The 25,609-nt window shown below is 40.6% G+C and overlaps 2 protein-coding genes across 2 annotated transcripts; both read right to left on the reverse strand.

Moving 5' to 3' along the window:
- Positions 1–775: 775 nt before the first annotated feature.
- On the reverse strand, positions 776–12,869 carry ASB11 (ankyrin repeat and SOCS box containing 11). The gene is made up of 8 exons (XM_033052426.1): positions 12,692–12,869; positions 9,626–9,705; position 6,895; positions 6,788–6,843; positions 5,168–5,318; positions 4,837–4,971; positions 3,725–3,916; positions 776–918 (listed from the first exon to the last, which is right to left on the reverse strand). Exons 1-8 carry the CDS (start codon positions 12,867–12,869, stop codon positions 794–796), a joined length of 918 nt encoding a protein of 305 aa, XP_032908317.1. The 3' UTR covers positions 776–793.
- A 3,781-nt stretch (positions 12,870–16,650) lies between these two features.
- Positions 16,651–25,487, reverse strand: PIGA (phosphatidylinositol glycan anchor biosynthesis class A). The gene is made up of 5 exons (XM_033053265.1): positions 24,716–25,487; positions 24,033–24,165; positions 22,836–22,968; positions 21,424–21,630; positions 16,651–19,837 (listed from the first exon to the last, which is right to left on the reverse strand). The coding sequence occupies exons 1-5, from the start codon at positions 25,470–25,472 to the stop codon at positions 19,574–19,576; spliced, it is 1,494 nt and encodes a 497-aa protein (XP_032909156.1). The 5' UTR covers positions 25,473–25,487; the 3' UTR covers positions 16,651–19,573.
- Between the last annotated feature and the right edge of the window lie 122 nt (positions 25,488–25,609).

A 25,609-nucleotide genomic window follows, 5' to 3' on the forward strand; every position in this document is an offset into this window, starting at 1 on the left:
AGCTATGAAAAAATGTTCATGTAATGAATACAGCCAGATCACAGGTGATATAACTTTGGAGGGTATTTTTTCTGGAAAAGATGAAAGGATTTTTAAAGAATTTCACACATTTTTGTGGGTTTACTCAAAACTCCTGCACTTGCTTTCATAACTTTGCTTGTCCCTCCAAAGACAAGATTTGTTAGCATTGGGGATAGCTGTGCTCAGGGATGTACTGTGGCTGGACAGCCAGAGACTGCTGGAAATTGATAGGGCTCCAGTAGACAACTGGAAGGAGATGAAAGGATGCAAAATCAAAGCTGATAAAAGATGTGCAATATATTGTATACATCTGATGTTCATCACTGAAAGCTTTCATTTTCATGTACTAATGGAATAAAAACATACACAGCCTTGATTTTGACATGGAGATTGGATAGATAAAGGGAAGAAAGATACTGCACAAATAAATATAGCCCTAAATGCAGGGGAAATCTCTGTGTGTGTGTGTGTGGATGGCTGGATACGTGCATATGCATCTACAAACGTGTCAAGTGAGCTGTTTACAGACTAGAACTTCCCAGGCTGGTGTAACTTGATGTGGCAATAGATTGTGAGGGCACTGTGTTGATAATAGCATTCACTGCCTGTGCAAAGGTGTTTTCAATTTTCACTGTCACATAGCAGCCAATGTTTGGTAGCCACAGAAGACAGTAAATGATGCCTTTGATTTTTTTTTTTCTTTGCTATAATAATCTTGGAGTAAACAACAAATTGTTCCTCTTTGTTTTCCAGTCTGAAGGCAGTCACAGAGCTACCGATAAAGGAGGAAGTTCTCAAGAGGCTCGGGCAGGCGCAGCTTGGGCACTGTGTACAGGCACGAGCGGCCCAGGTGCCTCCGGATACACAACCGGCACAGCTGGGCAAGGCTGGCAGGGCCTGGGGACAGAGACAAGGCAACAATAAGCACCCTCAAACACACCACCAGTATGAGTCCAAGCAACAAACCCCAGCGAGATTTGCCACTCAGAACAAGCACTATGTCATGACTTGCTGAAGTCAGGCGAGTAAGATACATCATTTTTCATATTTAAGTCGTGTTGTCAGAGTTGGTTTAGCAATTTGAAAACTGTGAGCTATAAAGACTTTTTCTGTATGCACAGCTAGGCTGTTTGGCATCTATTTTTGAGCAAACACCTAAAAATACCATAAAATGTCTGCACTGGAGAGAGAGCTCTGGAATGCATAGCCCTTGCTCAGGACGTAAGACAGCCCCCAGCAGTTTTGTGAGGATAAAGGATAAGTACAGCTAATTGTTCATATATACAGAAAACGCTTTTTCCAACTATTGGTGTCTCAGCAGGTACCTGCACAAGTAGTAACTGCTACTTAGCCTTTTTACAGTCTCAGAATATTTATGTTTGTCAGTCAGTCCTCCAGCGCTCCTCAAAACATTTCTTACTATGTCATTTAATTTTAGCTAAGTCTGGCTGAAAGGAAAACTTCAAAAAGATATTGAGGGAAAAAAAAAGAAAGAAAAGCAACAACAAAAAAACAAGTTGAGAAGCCTTTTTGCCCTTCCCTTGTTGCATGTGAGAATTCTTGTTAAACATCAGAGGGCTGAGTTGTTGGAAAGTTGTCAGAGGACTCATCCTGGGCAGTGGCTGGCACAGTGCTGCCCACAGTGCTGCTGCCCCAGTGTTTCCCTGCAGGGTGACCAGGAGCTGTCCCCACCACTCCCCACCACGGGGCAGGTGAGGGGCATGCAGGGCACAAAACCACTGGGTATGAGGCTCCCTTGCTTCTGCAACTACAAGCTTGCCTGTGCAAATGCACCCTGCTGGTGAATGTGCCCCTGCCCTCCTTCACTTTCCTCTTGCCAGAGCTGCTCCAGATGTAACCTTTTCACCTGCCCAGAGGTGCTTGGTTTTTGAACCCTCTCTTGCCCCTCTACTCCAGTTTCTGTCCTAACAGTAGTAATCACAGCAGAGTCTGATAAGGAATAATAGGTAGAGATGTGGGCTTAAAAGCCTGTACTTGTATCTTACAGATAAGCTTCTTATCTGTACTTTTACTATGGGAAAATTTAGGAACTTAAACAGACTGATAATATCTCCTCTGAGAAGAAATTAATAGAAAAATATGGCATATATATAAAAGAACATTTGTACTACTGTCACTGGAAGTGAAGAAAGAAACTATCATCTAAAGCACTTAGGAAAACAGACACATTAAATATTTCACATCACTTAATAGCTAGTGAGAGGAACAATTAAAGGGAACCATCTAAGTAACCTCAGCAGAGAAATTAGGGGTAGAGAAATTCTTTAGCCTAGAGTTCTTATTTCAAACAGAAGGAACTCAGAAAACATAGAAGTAGGGGAAAAGAGTAGCTGCATGTTAAGCATAGCAAAATATCTGAAAGTGGGACCAAAGGTGAGGAAACTGAGAAAACTTCATGCCTGAAAAACAGAGTCAGCAGGAACTGAAATGCCTTTAGAGCCTTTCTGGCTGTACAGGGGAAGATGGTGACAAGCTGAGAGTGGAAATCAGAAGGAAAGTTCGAGAAGAGAAAATGATTTCTATTAAGGATATTTCTTTATCTGCACAGACTGATTCATGCAGGACACTTGGCAGCACTGCCTTTACTCCCACAGTCTGCCACTGAGCCCTGGGCGACTCAGGTATGGGGACAGAAGTCACACAAGGTGAGAAGCATTCAAACAAAATTCCTCCCAGAAGGTTTTAGACAAGACAAATTAAAGCTCTAGATGAAAAGTCATGGAGAAAGGGAGCAGGACAGAAGAGTATTAAGCCAATGTTTCATTTCTTCCATAAAGCCCACCTGTGTTCAGAGGGTTGGCACAAAGCCTGTGTGCAACACTGACATTTATTAATTTACCACACCAGAGCTGTTTGTAAGTGGGTTTTTTGTGCACGTACACTTTGGTCCTTGGAGGGCTGTGAGCAGGCTCAGGAAGGTGGGAGGCTGCCTTGCATGGGGGGAACACCATTCACCCTCTGAGCCAGAGGAGCCTCAGGGGGACACAGACCAGCTAACAGGGCACCAGTGAGCTGGGAAACAGATTAGAGGAGGGGGAACTAATTCAGCAAGCCCATAGCACAGGGATATTGCTCCTGGATGCATCAAGTTCTGGCCAAATGTTGTGCAGGTGAAAACAGCACAAGAGGATCCTGATTAATTTCTGCTCAGAGGTTTCTTCCAGTAAACTGGGAAGGTAATTAATTGCAGGAAGCCTGAAGATAAACAGCAAAGTTCTGATCTGTGCTGGGATTGCAGCCCCATGAAGGAAGAGCTGTGAAGCTGAAGAGCTGTCTGGCAAAGAGCTCTGCTTTCTCCTGGCAACAGAGACACACTTGCTCATTGAGCCGTGGTGCAAGGCTGAACACTGGATGGTGGTACTAAAATGTTATCTATTAATAAACTTTCACATTAGTTTTTAACCCTAGGAGTCCCACTAGGTAAACACATATCATTTTCCTTCAGTAGACAGGAAAAGAAAGCACAGAATAACTGACTGATTTACCTGCTAAAACCACAGCACCAGGTGTCTGCTCTAGCAACAAAACCAATTTCTGTGTAATGTGTGGAGGTTTGAAGGCAGCAGAGAAAGTAAGAGAATTTATGTAGAGCATTACTTATAAAAACAGTTAAGGAAATCTACTTAGATAAAGGATAAAAATACTGCCTTAGTTAAAAAAGAAGAAGAAAGGAAGCCATTACCTTCCCGAAGCAGAAGTGCCTGCTCCACTTTGCTGTGGGGTGTGGCAAGATCCAGGGCACATTTGAGGTCAGCATTTCTGCATTTTGGGTTAGCCCCATAGTCTGTCAGCAGGACAACTATCTCCACACTGGATTTCCTCGCTGCTGCATGCAGGGGGGTGTCCAGTCGCTTCCCCACGTTCACACTGGCTCCTTGGGGAACAGGAGCTCATGGTTAGATCTGGTAGGCAGCAGGGGCTGTCTGAACCTGCATCACACAGGCTGGTTTCCACCAGAAGCCTCAATAAATGAAGGGGATGGATGGCACACAGGACTTCCCCATCTCACCAGCAGCTGTGCAGAGCTCACCAGGTCAGACACTGCTCTGTAAGAGTGCTCTGGGCCACCAAACCCTGTCTGCAATGCTCAGAATTGAGCAGCTTCACCTTCAACCCATGTTCAAAACCCACCATATGCCCTTTCAAGTTGTTAATGGCATAAAATCTAACATGGAGTGTGTTATTTAATTTCCAGAGGAAAAAAAAACCCAAAAATCTTTAGGTATTTCATTGTAATAACTCCAGAAGCATAGCAAGAAAAATGCTTGCCCAGGCTGGCTGGGCACAGCAGGGCCACACTTTGAGCAGGTGCAAGTCAGCTAATGCACACTAACAGCAAAAATTTATCTGGTTCATAGCCTGTGCCTGGACCCGCAGTGATTACTCTTCCAAGCAGCTTTACTGCTGCCCTCATCATCCACTGAGAAGGAGGTGAAATTAATGGTTCTGATAAACTGCTATGTTAAGCAAGAGTTGATTTTGGTCAGTAATATCAGACACCATTTTCTGTCCTTCCTGTTATCATGCTAGAAAACTAAAAGAATTCTGTTTTCACATTCAGATAGCCTCAGGGAGGTGTCTGTAATTAAGAGGGATTTTTACTTAGGAAATTATAATTTCTTTATCAACACAGGGGAAATTTTTAATGCCCTCAAATGAGTCTGAGGGAGTCAGGCTCCCAAAAAACTCTGTGGATATAACCCACGATGTTTTAACTAGAGAGGCAGCTCAAAGAGACCAGCAGCATTGGTTCACACCACCATAGCTCTCCCCCAGCCCCTTTTCCAGGTGTACCTAGCTCCAAAAGCTTCTTGACACATTCAGTTCTCTGGTATGTGCAGGCCATGTAGAGAGGGGTGCCATGCTGGGGATCTTCTTGGTCAATGTCAACCTCATGGGCCAGAAGGGTCTCCATGCACTCCCTGTGACCTGTGGGGGGAAGAGCTCTCACTGAATTGCTGCAGAGCAGAACACACCCAGACAGAGGCACAAGAGCTGTGAAAAAGCCAAACCTGTTTGTCTTCACTGATATGGATTTTTTTTTTAATGCTTTGACAATAACAAAAGACACATTTGTCATGTAGTTATTGTTGGCTTGGCTCACCCCTCACACCCAGAGCATCACCTCTCTTGACTGCTTCATGGATGGGTGAAGGCAGGTGGTTCCCCAGCTGTGCCTTGGCTCCAAATTCCAGCAGCATGCTGACACAGGCTGCGCTGCCACTGCAGCAGGCGTTGAACAGAGGAGTGATCCCATCGATGGTGGCTGCATTGACCTGCAGGAAACACACACTCAGGATAATCCTGTTTGAGGGGAGCACCCATGTAATGCCCCTCCTGTGCTGCAACACACCAGGAGTGCACCACAGTGAGACTCTTGTCTTGTGTAATTTCAGGAATTATTGTATTTACAACTTTCTGAGTTCTATGTTGTGACACAACACGTATAACATTCTCCTTTGACATCTGTTCTCTTTCCAAATAGTGCCATGAGGCAGAAACCCTGCCTGCTATGAATGTTCTTGCTGGAGCTGCTAAAAATTGCAATTTTTTATTCTTTCTTATTTTTAATGCAAAGAAATTGAGTATCTTCAAGATTGTTTAGTTTGCACCAGCCTCAAGGTGGAACACCCTCAAAAGAAAATGGCTTTGGTTTTTAAATGAAAGCATTTACTTTCTGTTTAATACTTCCACCTGAAAACACATTTCCAGCAAAAGAAATTTTCATAGAAACATAATCCCAAACAGAAAAGGAGCTTGAAGGAGTTGATATGCATGTGTGTCTATGCAAGACAGAAATTTTCTTCCCCAACTTCTGATGTAAACACCTGGCAAGAACCTCTATTGCCATTCTCCATTGGGACAGCCAGCAGAGCTGTAGATCCCAGAATCACAGAATTACAGAAATGCAGAATCACAGAGTCACTGAATATGCTGAGTTGGAAGGGCTCATGGAGCCTTGCACAGGACACCCAAGAATCACAGTATATCACTGTCTGTACTGTTTAACTACACGGCAAGCCCTCAGGGCCAGTTTATGAAACAAATCTGCATGTCTGTAACTCTGTGGCACACTGGAGAAGGGCAATGGATTATGCAAGCACGTGCCAATTTGCAAAATTTCCACAGCCCTCACCTCCTCCGAGTGCCATCAGGCAGGTGTGGCTGGAGCTGCTGGAGTCACTGGAAGTCTCTTGACTGTTTTGTTGCTGCTTGATTTCTTGCCATATAAATTTTGCTTGAAAACCCAGCTGACATAAAAATATTCTTATATATTTCATCCATTCCCTAATCTCTGTTGTGAACATGTACTCTGCCTTAGGTCCAGCTGTGAGAATTGTTATTTTATTAGCAGATAAAATGTTCCATTGCTTCAAGCACATCCATTTTTACTTACAAGAGATTCCCAAACCTTCCCATGGAAAACCAGATGTAATTCCAGTGGTTATTGCTGAGGGAGGAGGGGGAGGCTAAAGATGTGAATTACTTTCTTCAAGTTTAGCATCTTTCATTTGTTTTCCATCAATTGTGACTGTGTTTCACACACAAAGGAAAACAAAAGAAGATAAAAGGATGATACAAGGGGGAGACAAATCTATCACCCAGGGAAACAGAACACTGTGATGTTTTTCCACATTTCTGCATCTTGGCCCTGCCACATGGGCAGCATGTCCAACATCCCCACTGATGTGGGGAGCATCCGTTCCCAGCTGCCCACATCCCCAGCGGCATCCCCAGCTCTTACCTGAGCCCCATTTTCCAGCAGCACCTTGGCACAGGCCACGTGCCCACCCAGGCAGGCTTCATGGAGAGCTGACACACGGTCTGTGGTCACCAGGTTCACGTTGAAACCCTGCAAGGCAGGACTGGGGGTGAGGGGACAGCCCTGCCTCCACCCCAGCTCCTGCAGGGCTGCCCATGGCAGGGAGAGCCATGCCAGTGGTGTGTGTCCAGGGAAAGGGCTCAGGATGGATTAATGCTGCTCAGTGATTCAGTTCTTGTCCCCACAAACCTCAGCTGGTGATGGGGTTAAAGGGGAAGCAATTACAAGCTATGCCTTCTATTTCCAGCTCTTTGTGATGCACTGACAATTGCAGGAAAGACATCACATTTCTTTAACTTATAAGGGTGGCAATCCCTTTCCTAAAAAGTCCTGTACCAGGAGCTACAGCTGGAGGGATTCACCTCCCTGAATGAGGATGCTTCTGGCACAGGTATCTGCAGCTCCTTCAGTAGGGAAAAACAGGATTCCCTAGGATATGATTCATCCTGTGCTAAAGCAGCTGCTTCCAGTAGGGCAGACAAATTGTGTCCTGAAAGTTGTCTCATTCACTACATGGGGTACCCAAGTGTGTTTCACTCAGAGGTAATAAGTATCTGGTAAACCTGTAAGAGAGATTAGTCAAATCTCACCCACAATTCAGTTCCTCTTATCTGATCATCCAGGAAATGTTTTATACTGGAAAAAAACCCAGTGATTTACAAATGCCTTATTTCAGGTATTCCCCTAATTGACAGTTGCCATATCTGTTCCTGCACAAAGACAAACCAGACATATTCACAAAGGGGAAAACAGTTGTCATATGTGTCTTCCTCTGAATACAACTAAATCTCCTGCTAATTAGGATATTGCAACTGTGTGTGAGAACACACAAGGCTGTAAGCAGCTCCATTTTCCACTTGATATCATATTTTGAAGCACAGTTGGTGTCTGCCTGATGTGCTATAGACAGGGCAGCTCACGAGATGGCAGCAATGCACTTTTTGGCACACAGTACCCAATGCAATGGGCAGAAAGGAATAGCTGGGAGCAACCTCACATGGCAGAAAAGTCAGCAGTCCTGATGTTGTGAGTATTAAAAGCACTGTAAACACTTCAGGCTTAGCATTATATGATAGAAAACCAATCTTTTGCAGTCATGTGAAAATATTATTAATGTAGAAGTTGTTTGTAAAATTTTTCATGGATTACAATTGTGCTAGGGGGATAGATAAAACCTTGAAAAAAATAGACATTATTCAATTTTCTAATTGTAGGGTTGTTTCATAGTTCGTGATCAGCATATTCCTTCCAGATGAATTCCTTCTAGAGACTCCTAATAAGGAGACCTATTCTCAATGATTATTCGTATATACATGTGTATATTTAACAAATAAAACTCAGTCACGGCAAGTGAAAGAATAAGCACTGATATCTTGGGAAAAACAGCAATTCCTTCCATTGCAAAATGGAGAATAAGTTGTAGATCTTACAACGGCTGTTTGCCAAACATCATTAATGATAAATCTTGTTTTCAATGTACATGAAAAAGCAAACTCTTTTTTCAGGCATTGAAACAGGCATTGGTGAGTTCTTGAGCCATTTTTAATCTCCAGTGCTACATCACCTCCCTGTGTCCATCCCTGCTTTTATCAATCTGTGGTGACTCAGCTCCAATTCAGGCTCTACAGACATTGCTGCCTTGATCTCTTTTCATCAGCAAAGATCTTCATCTTTTGCTCCCAAAATTAAATGTCTTCAGGGAAAGGAGAAAGGGTGGGTTAACTAAATGGTGTAACCACACACACCATTGGGTGCTTCCTCAGTATACAGCCACGGACAGTGCATAACCAGGGCATCTGCTGAATAACCACAACATGTGTAAGATCAGAAAAAATGGGGATAGAGGGGTCAGAAAACTATCAAATCCCTAAATGAATGAAGCCTCTTTCTTTTTATTCTAGCTTCCATCATTTCCTTTTCCATAAAAATCACTTTATGTCAGGATGAGAAAACGGGAGGGTGAATAGTGCCTGTAAACAGCATCTTTTTTTAGCTGTAGCTGTGCCTCAAGAGATGTCTGGAGAGGAGGCTTTCACATTGGCAGCTCCACTCCTTGACGATGTTTCCATTAGAGCTGTGGCTTCTGGTAAAAATTACTTACCTTGACTACAAAAAGTCTGACAGCCAAGTCAAAAGCTTTACATTCAGGGAATTAATTTCCCTGCAGTTGCCCTGGAGGCAAGAGGGAGAGGGGGACAGTTACCTAGTTGTGCTATATGAGGATACTGAGTTTAGGCAAAAGTGGTAAGGAAGATGACTGGCAGAGCACAAAGAACCATAACCTATCTCTTTTCATATCCAGCCTCTTCCTTCTCATATATTCTCTCCTCCTCTCTTCCTTTTGCCTGAGCTCTTGGTTTCCTTTTAGAGCAGGGGATTGTAGACTGAGTTTATAAAAAGCAAGATGCACTTTTTACTGTTTTTTTACTGTTTAGGTTTTTTTTTTTAATAGCCTACATATAGATATATTTATTGTCCCTATTCTCAAGCCTAGTTGCATGGTTCATCATTGAGAAAGAGCACAAGGATCATTGTTTATTATACAGCAAGCTGCAAGCTGTGATAGCCTGTCCCAGGCTCGTCCCCAGCTTCTTCACTGAGCAAACTAATACAGCCCAGAGGTGTTTGTGCTGATACATTATTCATACAGCCATATTTATTATGCCCTGTTGCAGTCTATTGCCAGCTCACCAGCCCATAAATGCAATTCATGTGAAACCACCTTTCTTCCCAGCCTTTTCTTTACCTGTGGGCTTTTACCTGTGCAATCAAGGTTTTCAGAGAGAGAAGGCGTCCCTGGAAGGCAGCATCGTGAAGAGGGGATCGGTCTGCCCAGCTGCCTGAAACAGCAAATGCACGGGAGCTAATTCAGGTATGCAGCAAAAGCAGATCTGGGGAGGACAGGCAAGCACAGCCACGTGTAAATGCACATCAGGACTGAAATCAGCGTGGGCTCAGCGGTGAAAATGTTTTATGAATTCAATTCAGCAGAGCAGCTGAGGGGACAGCAATCCTGAGAAAGCTGGCTGCTCACTAAGGGACCTGAACGAAAGCTTCTTGGCAGAACTTTTAAAAGAACAGCTAAAAACATGTTTCAGCAAAGATCATGAGTTTAATGCTACTGGGTCTCACAGGGAGACTTCAGAACCCTGCAATTCTCCTACTCAAAACCATAACAACCTCCACATTTCCTCAGGAGCTCTTGTCACAAATTGCATCCCAGCTTCTCTGACACTTTGTTAAGAGCCTCATAGCAGGGTTGACTTGTCCATCAAATGAATTCTGGCATGTCCTTGGCAGTTTTATTTCCTGAACTGACAATTTCATAAATAACATCCTCCCTCTCAGACTACCATGTAACAGGTTTAATCATTCTCTTCACTGAAATATGTTAGGAAGTACATGGAAAAACAAATTCTGCCTGAAGGCTTTACTTTTCTTCTTTAATAATTTTGAGATGCTGAACTGTTCAGACTCCTTCACGTAGGCCTGCTTGCCCTTTTTCTTATCCTAATCTATTTATGTACCAAGAAAAATAATTCTTTAGCCTAGCTACTTCCTACAGGCATAGACATTCAGCTCAGGTTAAACCCCTGCCACTCAAGTAGAGAGCAAATTTACTTGTCCTATATTAACATTTATAACCATGCTGTGACACAGTGTGTCATAAGTATTTCTCCAAAGGCCAGCTGCCTTTCCAGTACCACAGGACAGAAACAATACCAGTGTTTGCATTCATGCTCTGTTGTACAGCAAACCCATGGGCACTGTATTTGAAACTCATGTCCTGTTTAATTTTTTCAGCTGTGCTGCACACCAGAGAGAATGGAAAGGGTGATTTATCTCCATTTCAAATGCTACCCAAGGCAGGGAGAGACCAGTGAGAGGCACAGACACATCCATGGGGACTTGAGGCCAAGGACATAGCACAGGTTTTACCCTTGCCAAAGGAGTCTCCTTTTGTTTCCCAGACACCAGGATGCACTTTAGCTATTGGAGTTACAGTTTTAACTATAATTATTACTTTTGTTTCCATTTATTTACCTAGCACTTCCTGGGCTCCTAAGGCAGGAAACTGGCATGGAAAGACCAGCTAGCACAATATATGGCAAGGTTCTGAATGACACATCAATTAAAATGATGGAAACAGGAACCCAGTAGGGACCAAGAAACATCTTCCTGAAAACATCCCAAATACCCCACTCATCATGCTGGTGACTGAAATAGGCAAGCTGGGTTCAGAAAGTCAGAAGATATTGCAAGTGTCAAAGCCCAGAGCCCTTACACAGCAGGAAGATTCAGGAGTTACTCAGACAGAGCTACAAGGCCTTATTTAACCTTTTATGCAGAGCACAACACGTGCGAGTGCGTGTTCTCACATGCATTTGCAGGGCATTTCCAATGCACGTGGATGCACACACAGCCTCAGGACAACACACACTGCTGCACACCTCCACACCAGCCACACCACCTACCTCCCTGAAATGTGTGGCAAATATAGTTCCCGTATGGGGCACACCTCCCCTTCTCAGCTGGGAGCGACATGACTGAAAAGGCTCTTTTTGAATGCCTGCAGAGGAATTGCACAGCCCTGCTGCTGTGCTGCTCCACTGCAGAGAGAAAAGCTTGTGGAGCTCTAACTGTAATACGATATAGTGCCCCAACAACAACATCACGTGAGCTTACATTTTGTAAGATTATCCTTAATGGCTTTCTGCAAATGGAAACTTGCAGATAAAACTATGTTACAGCCTGTTGAATTTCAAGTCACCTCAATAAGAACCTGCTTGAAGCAAAAACTGCTCTTCACCAGGTGATTGCATAAAGGCACATGGAAAAAAATGACAGCAAGAAATGACTGGAATTATATTCTAGAGAATAAAAAACATATTAATAACCAAGACATGCCTGTATATATACAGGCTTCATAAAGGCTTTGTCAAAAGTGCTTGGCTGCAGTATTTCTCTTGGCCAGATCTTAATCTCCGTTCTTTGGGTGGCCAACCCACACCATCTGTGTTCTGATGTGTTCCTGTGCCTGTTCACGATGGCACAATCAGGAAGCAAGTGCCCAACAAATGACTCACGTAGAAATGTGTGATGTCACAATGCTGATAAGAATCTTCAGCTAGGAAAATAAGCCCTCATTTGCAGTAAATTGAAAATACTGTGTCATTTTAATTAGTGGAATTAACAGGAATGCAAACACATGCCTACTCAGTATCATGGCAGTGATGTGAATGACTAAAATCACTAGGAAAAACCTAAACCATGAACTACTAAGTAACCAAGGAAATAAAATGTATTCTTGTGCTGTGTATTTTTCAGAATTATTTTAGCTGCATTCATTTTCATCATCTGATTTAACAAAACAAGGATTTTTGGCTTGGATTCATAAAGGCATTAGTTATATCCTCCTTATATCCTCCTAGCATCTCCTTTCAGAAAATCAATGTGCTAAACTTTTCCCTAAATATTCTCTGGCAGTGAAACTGGATATTTTGTAAACCCATCTGTAATCACTGATAAAGAACACCTTGCATCTGAGAAAAATATTTTTATTTACCATAGGGCCTTGAACAAATGTTGTCCTCCTTCTAGCTGGGTAATTGTTGGAGTCTCATATTTTGCACACCTAAATCATGCCAACACATAGAGACACTGCAAAGACCCCAGAAATGGGAAGCACTTCAGGTTAAAACATTTACCCATGCATTTAGCAAAAAATCCCTCATTTCATGGCAACTCACAGATTTAAATCCTCAAGTTACAAAAATGTGGCAAATAAAATATTTAAATGTTAGAAAGTTCATGTTTTTACTTTACCTGGGACTATTCCATAGATCTCTTCTGCTATCCTGGCAGCTTCTTTTCTGTTGCCTTTAACAATATAGAAATGGGTCAGCAAAGCCAAAGAAATCTTAATTAAAAGCTTGAAGCAAAACAAGGCAAAAATAGCAAAATAAATGTTAGTGAAAGAATGGAGTATAGAAGTGCCCTCCATTTTGGTTTGCTCTTTGAATAGTTTCTCAGGTTGGCCACGTTGCACTGGGCTATTCTTGGTATCATATGTCATCTATTTTAAACCCTTCAGGACCTGCTGTTCCACAGTTACCCAAAATACATCCTGGTTTTATTTGGTATGAGGTATTTGACACTAAATAACAATAACAAGGATAAGATATTTTGAACATCTCTGCATATAGAAAACAAATGAGAAAATCCTTTCCAAACCTACATAAATGAGAATAAATTGTCATACAGATGCTCTCCATACCACCTGGAAGCCTATACATCCACATTAGATTTATTCTTTGAGGTAGCAGTTCCATTTACAAAGACTGCATAGATAAAGTTGCAGAAATTGTTCTGAAGTGCTGCAAAAATAACACATTTCTGTCATTTCCATCTTGAGAACAGGCCTTGCTGGTACTCAGATACAGAACAAAGGCAAACATGTCAAAGAAAAGCATCATCATGAAATAATTTGAAATAAACTCCCATGGCCAAAGCCAGGGCTAAGAAGTCAAAGTTATTCTAGGAGGAGAAAAATACATAGAAATTGCACAAAAAAGAAACACATGATAACATGTCAGTTTTTTCCATTACTTGGGGGTAGAATGGTGTGTATTGATATCTCTTCCAACAGCATTCTCTGTTTCAGAAATATTTTTACATTATCATCTGTTGATTCAAAGGTGTAATATTTGAAAGTGAACATGATGCAGCCTTTCTTTAACTGTCCTTTTTACTAGCTAAAGGCACATGGTTTCCATAGAGAACAAAGGTTTTTTTTCTGCATGTATTTATTTGAATCTGTGTAGAACACTCCATCTCTTTTTATTTTAAACTTTTATTTATTCTTATTTTCCTATATGTGCCACAGAAGGAGGTTTTATTTCTTACTTGATTCTCCTTTTTGCCCAGGTTGTCTTAGCCTTCAATTCCAACATCTGTCAAGGAAAAGAGCAAGATAATTCCTGTCTTAGAGATCCCAAAGAGATGGTGGATTTGCACACAGAAATTATACAGCAAATTATTTCTCTGGGCATTTTAGATGTAATTTCTTTTGGTTTATTGCAGTATAGTTGGTTTAGTACCTTGCTATCACCTTGCTGTCTCCAGTGCTCAGCTCTCCCAGGTGCACTAAAATGCTATATAAAATATGTGAGAGATAAAACAACCCAAGCAATTTTCTCAAGTGAACCAATTTTTCTAAAATTCTGAATTATTACATTCTTACATAGCTTCTTACAAAAGCATTACATCCACATTTCCTTAGACAGTAATATCATATACCTGTAGAAACTATAGTACTTATGAATCCAAAGGAGGAAAATTTCTTCTTTTTAATCACTTTAATATAGTTTTCCACAGGACAAGACAGCTGAATATACAGATTACAGGACAAGAGATGTTCAGTTAAGGAATCACAGAAAAACACATTGGTTTATTGGCAGCTAATTCTGCTCAGCTGAGAAACAAAGACGAGAAATTAGAAAACAAAGGTGGACCAAAAAATGGAATGGTCAGCCCAGAAAAATCTGATAATGAAAACGTTCCTCCTGAAGCCAGAGGAATAGTAAAAGCTGTAAAGAACAAAATGTAGGATGCAAAGAAAAAGAACACATAAAAATATTAAGACCATTACAAAGTAAAGTCAGCCTAAATGATGGAGAAATCCTTCTCATGTAGGATTTCCAAAACTGGCTCTCAACAGGACATAAGCAAGAAGGAAGAGCACTTTTTAAGAGAAAAAACAGAAAACTGGCTTTTGGTTGCAAAGGAGATTCATTGGTTTCTTTCATAATCAGCCTGCTAGATGGTGTATAGAATTGTACATGTCCATAAAACTCAGAAAAGTAAAAGAAACTGAAAATCAGGTGATTTCCACTGAAATTATCTTATCCCTAATGGAATTATACCAAAGAGCTCTTCAAGTGCTCTAGAAAACCTTGAGAAAGTTTGACTGCTTGGAAGGAGTCACTGGAACATGACTCTCCCAGAAGGACTAACTATTTGTGTAGCAACAAAATCACTCTCCTGGCTTCAGAAAAAGACAAATAAAGATTTTCAGTTAAATTATTGAGTGAGTCATTTGAGAAAAACTTGTGTAATCTCTTAATCTGCCCTTGGTGCACAAGAGCACTAGGAAAATTACTGCAGTGGATGTAAAAGAAAATCATCATTAGGAAGACAGCTGAACAGCTTGGTGGAAAGTATGAATACTGGTGAAGGTGGTAGTCAGGCAAACCACAAGTAGATCGGGTGTGATCTCTCAGAAATCTCTGGTATTTTTGAAACTAGAGAGATGAGCAACACTGTGTAGGCGTGAGAACAGGCAGAGCACAAGAGCAGTGACAGTGCAGACACAGGATTGTCACTGTTCCTCCCTTGCTCTTTTGAGCGTCATTGCTGTGAGCTGAGCAAGGTGGATTATGCAACCCCATTGATAGACATGAGTGAACAAGTCAGCCCCCTGCAGAAAAACACACCTCACTGAGAACTTCTGCAAGATGCCCCAACTAGTCCATGAACCACTCTTAACTCTAGGATAATTACTATATTGTTAAATCAAAATATCCAAAAAATATATTAATCGTTAAAAACAATTGCCATGAGATGATAAATAGAAGAGGTTTACTAGATCCTCCAAAAAGCTGGAAAGGCAGTGTGTAGATATGCTTAGTTTACAAACATGCAAAGAATAAGCAGGAAAAAAGAGGCAATCCAGTTTAGAAAACATCTCATTTCCCATAAGGTTCACCTTAACTTTATCCAACTTTTAGGGAGAATTATCAGAGGTGACCTGAAGAATTTGGCAAGGAAATAAAAGTTTGAGGGATCCTCAGCTCAAAGAACTTCAAAGAGATATTGATCTATTCTTATGCTACACACACTTCAAATTACAGCAGTGCATTTCTAATGTATGTAGTTGGGATTAGAATATCAAATGTATTCAAAAAAAGGAAAAAAAAAAGAGTCAGGGACACTCAAACAGAAGAGATGAGAACAAAGATGACCCTATAGAGCCTGGCTACTTCTTTTCTATCAGTTTGATCTAATAAATGACACCTCCCACACAAGCCTTGCCTTATTTGCATCCTTAGGTCAGCACACTTACAACACTCCTGCTTTTAAAGAGAGATGTGGAGAGTGACTCACTGGTTGCTCCCAAGCCAATGTGGGATTCATCTCGCCTATCTGCCACCCATCACAATGGGTAGGGTCTGGTTATTGAAACTCCTGCTGCTGCCTGGGCAGGCAGACAGCAAATTCCAGCAGCAGCCAGTGCCTGTGTTCCCAGGGAATGCACCGGTCCCTGCCCTTACACAAGCAGCTTGAAGAGCCAGCATGTACAAGACAACCAGCCATGCACAGTTAAAGTCTGATGAATCCTGCACAAGTAGCATCCCTAGAGTTATGGCAGTGTGGAAACAGGTCAGGATCTGAAAGCAACCTAATCTACCTGCTAGGCTTACAAGAAAAATGTTTAATTTTGGTAAAATTATAAATTCAGATGCATAACCCCATCCTGCCTTTAGTTTTGTTCCCTTAAAAAAAATTCCAACTGTTATCTATGTCAATGCTCAAGTCATTAGTGAAAACTGTGGAAGTCAACATAGTACTAAGTGTCATGATGCACGGCAAATATAATGAGTTCTTTAAATGATAGCAATTAAACACAAAAATATTGAAATACTTTTAATTTTAAAAAATCAAAATATTAAACCATTTTGAGATTGATTATTCTTTTATGTATTTACAAAAAGTCTGTATTTTAAAGCAGAAAGCATCAGAGTGACTTTTACAATAAAAGCCAAAGCATATATGAAAAAAGGGACTAGTGAAAAATAGGGAAAAATATAAATAGATGCAGAAAAACTTGACCACAAAAAAAAGTAAATTACAGTATTTACCTTCTTACAGATCTATCCACACCCAGTAAAACACAGCCTGAAAGACTATTCTTATATCCATACATTACTTGATTCTTGTATGGTGTATTGCATGGTTTAACCTACAATTTTCAATTACCAACACCTTAATTCAGGGTCTGCACATAATGTATTGGAAACACTTCTTCTTGTGCTTGGGGATTAAATTTCATTGCAGTTTGTGGGGACCTTTTATACAGGTTTTCCTTCTTCTCCTACACACCAGAGGCTCTGCTCTGTGCAAGATATTGCTTAATTAATGTCACTCTCTCTTTGCTGACATTTCCCAGGTATTTCACAACAATGAAATGTTACCTAAAAGCACAACTGAAGCATTTAATTTTTTTAACAAGTTGTTTTATTATTTTCTAACCACACTCATTATCTCAGTAAATTTTTTTAGTAGTCTGTTTATTTTATCTAACCTTTTTCATTTTACCCACTGATGTTTTGTAAAACTGCAAATGTTTCTGTGGCATCATCCTTTACCCCACTGCACAAGGCCAGTGAGCAAATCATTCTCACAGAGTTCTGCATAATAAAAGTGGTGTTATTTGAGGAACCAGCTATGGGTTAAGTTTGTATGGCAGCTTGTACAGAAAGATGATTATTAAAAAACATTCCAATAAGAACTCAAACAACCAGTGGTAGAAAGCAGCATTATGCTTTGTAGTTCTGTATTTTCTAGTTATATATTCCCACATATTAGTGAAATTTATCCATTCTTATGGAAAGGTAAATAAACCTCTAGATAAACTTTACATTGGTCTTGCAAACAAGACCATAACAAGGTTTTATTATGTTATTCATAAGCACAGAATGTTCCACAAAAGAAAAAAGTATTTTGAACAGATACACACAATCCTTAGTGCTTGCAGATGTTGCAGGAAACCAAATATAAATAAAAGAGAACAAACAAAATATTACTAAAAATACATACATATATATGTGTATACATATATATATACATATATATATGTGTGTATATGTGTGTATAACATTTCCCTGGTGTGACAATCAGTATTTTCAAAAGTTTAGAAATCTGAATGCTTAAATAATATAAAAAAAAGAATAACTTAGAAAAGTAAAATATTAGTTTAATTCTATCCATTTACCCTTAAACCTTGTGGCACCATTTTGGATGGCTTTCACTTTTAATGCAGTCTGAAAAACTCAAATTGTAATATTACAGGCTGTATGTTACATATCAAAGGCTAAAAATTCTAGTAAAAGAAAATAGACTTTATATATGGCAATTATTTACACTACTTTGTGTTTCATGAAAATATGTTCAGTGAAATTATAAAATGCTTGTTTAATTATACATCTCTACCCAAACAACATGAATTTGGCAGAAGTAATGTGTTAAATAATACCCTTCAAGGGCTTGGAAACAGTATTTTCATATTGCACAGTTATAATATTAATGCAGTGTGTGACAGCACACAATATTCCAGTCATAAAAGAGTAAGCTTGTCATCATTAGTGATGCTGGAAAATTAAATTAACCCAGTGCAAAATTGACAAGGGGCAATTTTAGAGGTGGGTGACACAAATGAAATAAGCACCTCTTCTCACACACATTGGCACAACGCTGTGCTGCCTCTTGTCCCATGTGCACATCACTCAGGACTCCTCACAGATGCTCCTTCTCTCTCTGTCTGTCTCTCCAAGAAAAGCACAGCCATTGGTGATTTCCACTTAAGGGATACCTTCCCAAGATTTCACATGCAGAACCTGCCAGCCAGTGTCTCTGACGTGGATGAGGTGAAATCATTCACCCTGAACGCCGTCCCTCCCAGAGATGGACTGAAATGCCACTTTGGTCATCAGTAAGGGGAAGTGGAAAGAGAAGTGGGGGGGAAGGGATAAGTGGGGGGGAAGGGATGGGTGGGTGGGAGGTGGGAGAGAGCAAGTAAGCACAAATGTGCTTGTTAAGCCCTTCACAGTTTTTGCTCTCTCACACACGTGTTACTTCACACTTTGGCACAGTCTGCTGGAAGTTTTCAGGCCTGAGATGTTTCTGAAGGCTGTATTATCCCAAAATAATACCATTTCTTTGCCTATGTACCGAAAAACAAAAACAAAACCGCTATAGGGTTTACATCACCTTCACGCATGTAAGAGAAGAGACAAAGTTAGCACCTCTGAAAATATCAGGAAATCATTATGGAATTGTGATTTAGCAACAGGATGAGCACCCCTGACTAGGGAAAAACTTCAAAATAATAATGCTGTGCAGGCAAAACACTGTCACTGGGACACAACTGCTAGAACTAAGTCTCTGAAATTTCCATGGTAATGGATTTTAAGACTAATTTCAAGTGCTATTTTCATCTTAGGAGGAAAAAGGTGTATTTTGTTGAGTTTTTAATAATTTTGAAAGAGGTCTTAAAATAAAAATCACTGTAAATACAGGGACTGGCAGGAACTAAAGTAAGCTAACAATTTTTGTGTTATGCTTTCCCTAAGCCCCTTTCTGCAATGTTCAAGTTATCAAGAAAAATCTTGTATTTTTGTTTCCAAGGCTTCTGACATATATAAAAATGCATGTTCTCCTCCCAGCTTTCAGTGCAAAAGAGATGCCTATAAATTTGCATGAATCCAAAACTAAACTAAGAACATCATCCTAAATTGAGGTAGCACATTGAACTAAGTTTCTTTCCAAGAACTCCAGAAAGAAACTAAAGAGTTTTAAGAGTAATGTCTCTGTCAGCAAGCATTAAAACCGTTAGTGCCCGACACATTCTTCTCTCTCCACTCAAGCAGTTTAAGAGTTTGGAAGTTCTTCTTTAATTCTTGTTTTTTTCCCAAAAAAGTACTGTTTAGTCCATGCACCCTTAGGTCCTGTAGCATCGATTGCAACATCAATAATGGAATCTGGAGTCATCCACCTCAGAAACGCCAAGAGAAGGAAGTTCAGAACAGCAAAAAAAGCAAAAATACACCCAGTCACTGGGCCACAGTGAGTCATTAGTCTGTCGAGTCGCTCCTTCATTGGTAAAACCACCTCATCTGCAACTCTGTCATACACCTAAACAGAGAGGAGACAGAGAGTAACACCTTAAAAACATGTTGCTTCAACCTCAAAAATCTGGCAGTACTTTGCTGTCACCATGCAAAATAAATTATCTGTTCTTAGGAACCAGATGAATATTAACCCCAAAAACCTTTGCAGATACTAAGTGCTGATTTATGACTCTTATTCTAGATATTTCATTCATTTATTTAAGGAGAAATATGAAACATTCTCTTCTTTTATACACTTCAAAAGTATTTCATTAACTAGGAAGGCTGCATGATTTCTCTCTCATGTAATATTATACAGAAAGGGTTGGAGGTTTTAATTAATTGAAAGGTTTCTAATCTCATTTTCACATTAGTCCTAGGAAGAGCCTGAACATGCAATTACTAGATTTTAAACACAAAGATGGATGAACTCATAGGTGAGTTTGGCACTATTCCAAACTCTGTATTTGAACAATGAAGCAAATCATAATAAGCTCCTGATTTTTGTTTAAAGAAACACTATTCAATTTCTGCACAAAGCAAATACATGCTACTAGTAACTTATTGTAGCCAATTACACACCCACTACAAATCACTCCAAAAAGGCTTGAAGGACACAGTTTTTGCCTTAAGAATGTTTCAGACTCAATTCTACAGGCAACTTAACAACTTGCTAACTAACACCCGTTCCTTACAATTTAAGATCTATGCATACTTCCACCAGTTCTGTAACCATTTTCCTTCATGAAGTACTGGTGGGTTTTTTTAAGAGAAGACTATATAAAGCAAACTCAAATCTAGGCTAACGTCTGTTAAAACTTTGCAATTCAAATGCTGCTTGCAGTTACAAAATCATAAAATGAATGATACTCATGGCACCTGAAAATAATAAAATAAACTGGTTGTACATGGCACTTTGAGGAGGCTTGTGAAGGATATATAATTGAGTGGAGTACAATATAAGTAAGAGGTATGGGGCTCAGCTGCTCTCTTGTCCCTTAAACACAGGGGGTAAAGTCAGAAGAGACATCTCCACAGGTGTTTGTAACATTACTGCAGCCAACATTCTTCACTAAAGGCAGTTTTTGTACTGAAGTGCAGCTCTAGTTCTGAAATATGATTTTAAAACTATGAAAATAAATTTTCATTACAACCACAGCTTATGTTAACCCAGCTGTGTTCAGTCTTCCAGCATTGAACTACCTCTCATAATTTTAAACTATTTTTTAGCACATGGCAAACTTTGTCATGACCTTGTCATACACCTTATGCAGCACATTTTCCAATTATGCCAGAAAAGTTGCTTCACATGAAGACTTGAATAAGTAAATGAGTAAAAATCTAACTAAAGATCTAAGCTTTTCTTCACAGTATTTACTAGCAATTATGGCATGTTGGAAAATTCAAATAGAAAAAAAATCACCTATCCAGGAACGTATCTGGCGAAAAAAAAGCATTTTCTGAACCTTTTAAAACGATGTATGTTTGACAGGAAACATGCTAAAAATTACACTGGAGTATTTCACAGTGAATGTGCACAATAATATTTCAAAGCAAGAATTATTTCAGAAATATATTTTCAGAGAATTTAAAAGAAGTGATTATACATACTTTCTCAGTTCTCTCTGCTACATTCCTCCATGTATAAAATGTTTTTACTTCATTATGAACAGTTTGTGGAGATGGCAGAGTTCCTGATCTAAGCTGGGCAATAGCTTTTTCTAGTCCATCACACAAAGATTTCACAGAGGGCTCACACAAAATGATGAGATTTTCTGGAAGTACCTCCGGAATCCCACCAACTCTTGTACTCACCACCTTCAAAACAAACAAAAGAAACAGCACATATGCAACATAAAAAATTAAACTGTGTAATGACAATGCTATTACATTGTTTAGATGCAGCTATTTAAAAGAATAGAAAAATATCATGGCATGAGAACTTGACCTGTATGTGAACTAAAGGTGTAAACCCAGAGAAGACAGAGCCTAGCAGATTTCCTTCAGCATTGTCCAGAACAATGCCTTGGTGCCATGATAATAGAAGACATGGTCCAAGGAGTGGTTATGAAATACCTTTTCTGAAGGTGCTTGCCACAGTACACAACTAAACCTGTGTAACCAGATTTTGGACATTTCTTCCATAGTATCTCAAAAAAACTCTTACCTCTATTTGCAGAGAATAATTTTACCACACACTTAAAATTTCAGTTTCCTAGGCTACTGAACACTTGCAAAAACATTTATATTAATCTGAATTATTATTTTAAAGGGAAATCAGAAGTTGATAAGACTCACATTGTGCAATCACATCTAAACATTGGGCAATAAGAAACTGCAGAACTTCCTCACCTCTACAGAAAAGAGATGGCAAGAGAATAACTACAACTAGGTAGTAACTGCTGTCAAAGGATACTGAAGTAAAGAAAAAACTGAAGTCACTCACATTTTCTATACTTACTGTAAATTTGGTACTCTTATCAGTCTGTCTTTTTAATAAGATTTCTTTATATTTTAATGGCTATTGACTCAATGGCTTTATGGCTATTGACTCAACTTCTTTCTGAGTTGTCAAACTGAGTTGTAAACTAGTTAGAAAGGGCTTTTACTGTTTTCTCTATCTCAAATTTGTCTTGAATCCCTACACAGTAAAGCAATTTTTCTGCAGTTCCTTTCAAAGTATGTCTAAGTAAATCTTTGTGAACATTAACTACCCAACAACTCTGTAAAGGAGCACATACAAAATAGTATTTTGGAGAGGCAGTCTGGCTAGTTCAGAGAACTGAAAGCAGATCTACATGTTATTCCCAATTCTGCACAAAATTCTTCCTGGAGCTTAAGCAGTTTCAGTTACCCCTTCAGTCCCAGCTTCCAGGTGATCTGTAAATGGGGATAATGTTTGCTTACCTCTGTCAAGACAGAGCCTCAGATGAAATCAAATGTTATAAGCACATACTATTTCATTGTGAAATTTGTTAAAAATGGATGCATGCTTTCTAGATATTGAAATGTATTTTTTTTACCTGTAAACCACAGCTTGCTGCCTCCACAATAGCCATACAAAAGGCCTCAGTGAGGGAAGTGTTGAGAAAAATGTGCCCCTGGACCAGGACATTTCTAACATCCTGGTGTTCCAAGCCTCCTAGAAGACGCACCCTGCACACAAGAGGAAAAAATAAACAAAAACCCCAGAGATAAATACTAGATTTGGACCATAATAATGCTGTACAGCATTACACACATACTGAAAAAGGTACCAGTGGTTCACACTTATATAGTGAGAGAGCAAAGATGGACACCTCAGTTTACTTTTCTCTAATCTTTTCCAGCAATGGAGAAATAGGAGATTCTGGTTTTTTATTGCCACACTGAAAGAAACTTCTGAAAATAAAGTTGGTGGGAGAAGTTGCTGTTTTAATGACATTTGCCTCCAGAACATTGCTACTGAGCCTTCTAGTTCTGCAAGAAAAATACTGCTTAATTCAGTTAATAACTCTGAAAAGATCTGTCAAATGCATTATCTGAATTTTCAATGTGAGATCTGACCAATCTGAGTTTGACAAGCGAAAAAGTTTTTAAGATACAATTATCAGGATCTATCATCTTGAAGAAATATTGGAAAACAATAAAGATTAAAATAAGAATGATACTGACAATTTTAATTTCACTGACTAAAGTACAAAACAGGCAACAAAAAACCTAGAAAAGAAAATGAACAATTGAGAACATGAAACTTCTTGATCAAGAAAGTCCCAGAGAAATACACAAATGCATGTGTATCATGGCAACTTTCTGGTAACATGGTAGCACCAGGGAACACCTTTGTAGTACTACAAGAACACATGAGACAAGCACTATGCTCAAGAGTTTCATACTGAAATAATAAATTCCTAGCAGTCATCATCACATGCAATGGCACAAATGAGCTGTTAACACCTGATGCCATATGAGATCCAAGCATCATGGCTGCAGAGAGGGGTATGATAAATTCATATCTAAGTCAGTTTTCTATGGCTTGAGTGAAGGCTCATTCAGGGCCTATTCACAGAAATATGAATTAACTTCCTGGATAATAGTCCAGCTCTCAAAGTCTTCAGTGTCTGGTTTACCTCCCTTGCCTTTGGGTCTCCAGCCTCAAATTCTGGGGTTTATTAGGGGGAAGGAAGCAGTTCCCCAGCCCTGAAGTACGTTGAAGGGCCACAGACATCCACAGAACACACCTGTCATGTAGCTGGTATCTCTCCCGGACTTCCTCCAGTATGATTCGTTTTGGTCCTTCTCCTCCAACTAGGAAATGTAATTCTGGATATTTCTGACAGAGTTCAGGAATTATACCACTAAGCAAATCAATACCTATGAACATAAAATTTAGGGCAAGCCATTATTGTATTTGATTTTAGAACTTTTCATGACACAGCCCACATCTACAACCATATTCTAGAGCAGAAGAAGTGAAAAAAAAAAAAAAGTCTCTTAAAGACAGTTAAACCGCTGTACACAAAAATATGAAAAAAATACCTTGTCTTTTTGTCTCTTAGGAGACAAATATGGAAAGAAAAATTACTGAAGTTGCTGCCACTTGATTAAATAAAAAAGAATTAAAATATTTCTAACACAATATATAGATTAGGCCCTAAATCTTATGTCCAATATGAGCCAAACCTCGCATTTTATAAATTGCAGTTTTCAGTATCTTCAGTATAACAAAGGAAACAACGTCTGAACCCAACACGTACAAAAACAAATGTACATTTCTTCTTCTTGAACTCACAAACACTAAAGGTCCACCTCACTACTCCCAGTGAAAATTCCATCCATACCACAGATACAGCCTAAGTGATACTTGACCAAGACCTTTCCAAAGAAAACAACCAAAACAACCTTATATTTGACCCTCCATTACCTTTTCTGTAAACAAGTCTGCTGACAACAACAATTGTTATTGTACTGTCATCCCTCCTCGAGGGGTCTGGAGTGAAGTCCGTGGGATCGACGGCGTTGGGAATGACAGACACTATCCGAGGGTCCAAGGCTGCTCGCAACACCGTGTTCTCCTTACTCGTGTAGGAGACGCAGATGATGTGGTTGGTGTCGCACAGGGACACCGTCAGCAGCTTGTTGGTCAGCACCGAGCTGACATCCGCGAACCCGAAGAGGGAGTGGTCGGTGAACACGGTCCGCAGCCCCATGGTCTTGGCGTGGAACAGCGCGTCGTGGGCCATGGCCGAGAAGGAGCTGTGGGCGTGCACGATGGTCACCCGCTCCCGCACGAAGATGTACCTGAGCAAGGGCAGGCTGTGGAAGAGCGTCGTGGCCGTGGACTGGTTGTACATCACCTTCAGCGGCAGGTAGTAGACTTTCAGCCCGCTAGTGAGGTAGCGGACGCCCTTGCGGTGCCCGTAGGCGTGGGTGACCACCAGGACCTTGTGGCCGCGCTCGATGAGGCACTGTGACAGCTGGTACACGTGGCTCTCCACGCCCCCCATGTTGGGGTAGAAGAAGTCCGACACCATGCACACGCAGTGCGCCGCCGGGCCGCCGCCCTCCATGCCGGGCCCGCTCCTGCCGGGGGAAGGATCACAAGGCGCCATCACTCGCCGGCGCCCGCCCGCGACGACCCCCGGGCCCCTCAGTGTCGGCGGCGCCGCCGGGCCCACCATGCGTCCCGCGCAGGCCGCACGCAGGGAAGGGTGACGCCGCGGCCCCCCGAAGAGTCCAGTCACCGCGGCAGCCGCCCCGGGGCAGCGCGGGCGGCGGAGAGGGCGGGGGGACCGTGCACGTACCTGCGGGCGGCCGG

Source organism: Catharus ustulatus, chromosome 2 (assembly GCF_009819885.2).
Source record: "Catharus ustulatus isolate bCatUst1 chromosome 2, bCatUst1.pri.v2, whole genome shotgun sequence".
NCBI lineage: Eukaryota > Metazoa > Chordata > Aves > Passeriformes > Turdidae > Catharus > Catharus ustulatus.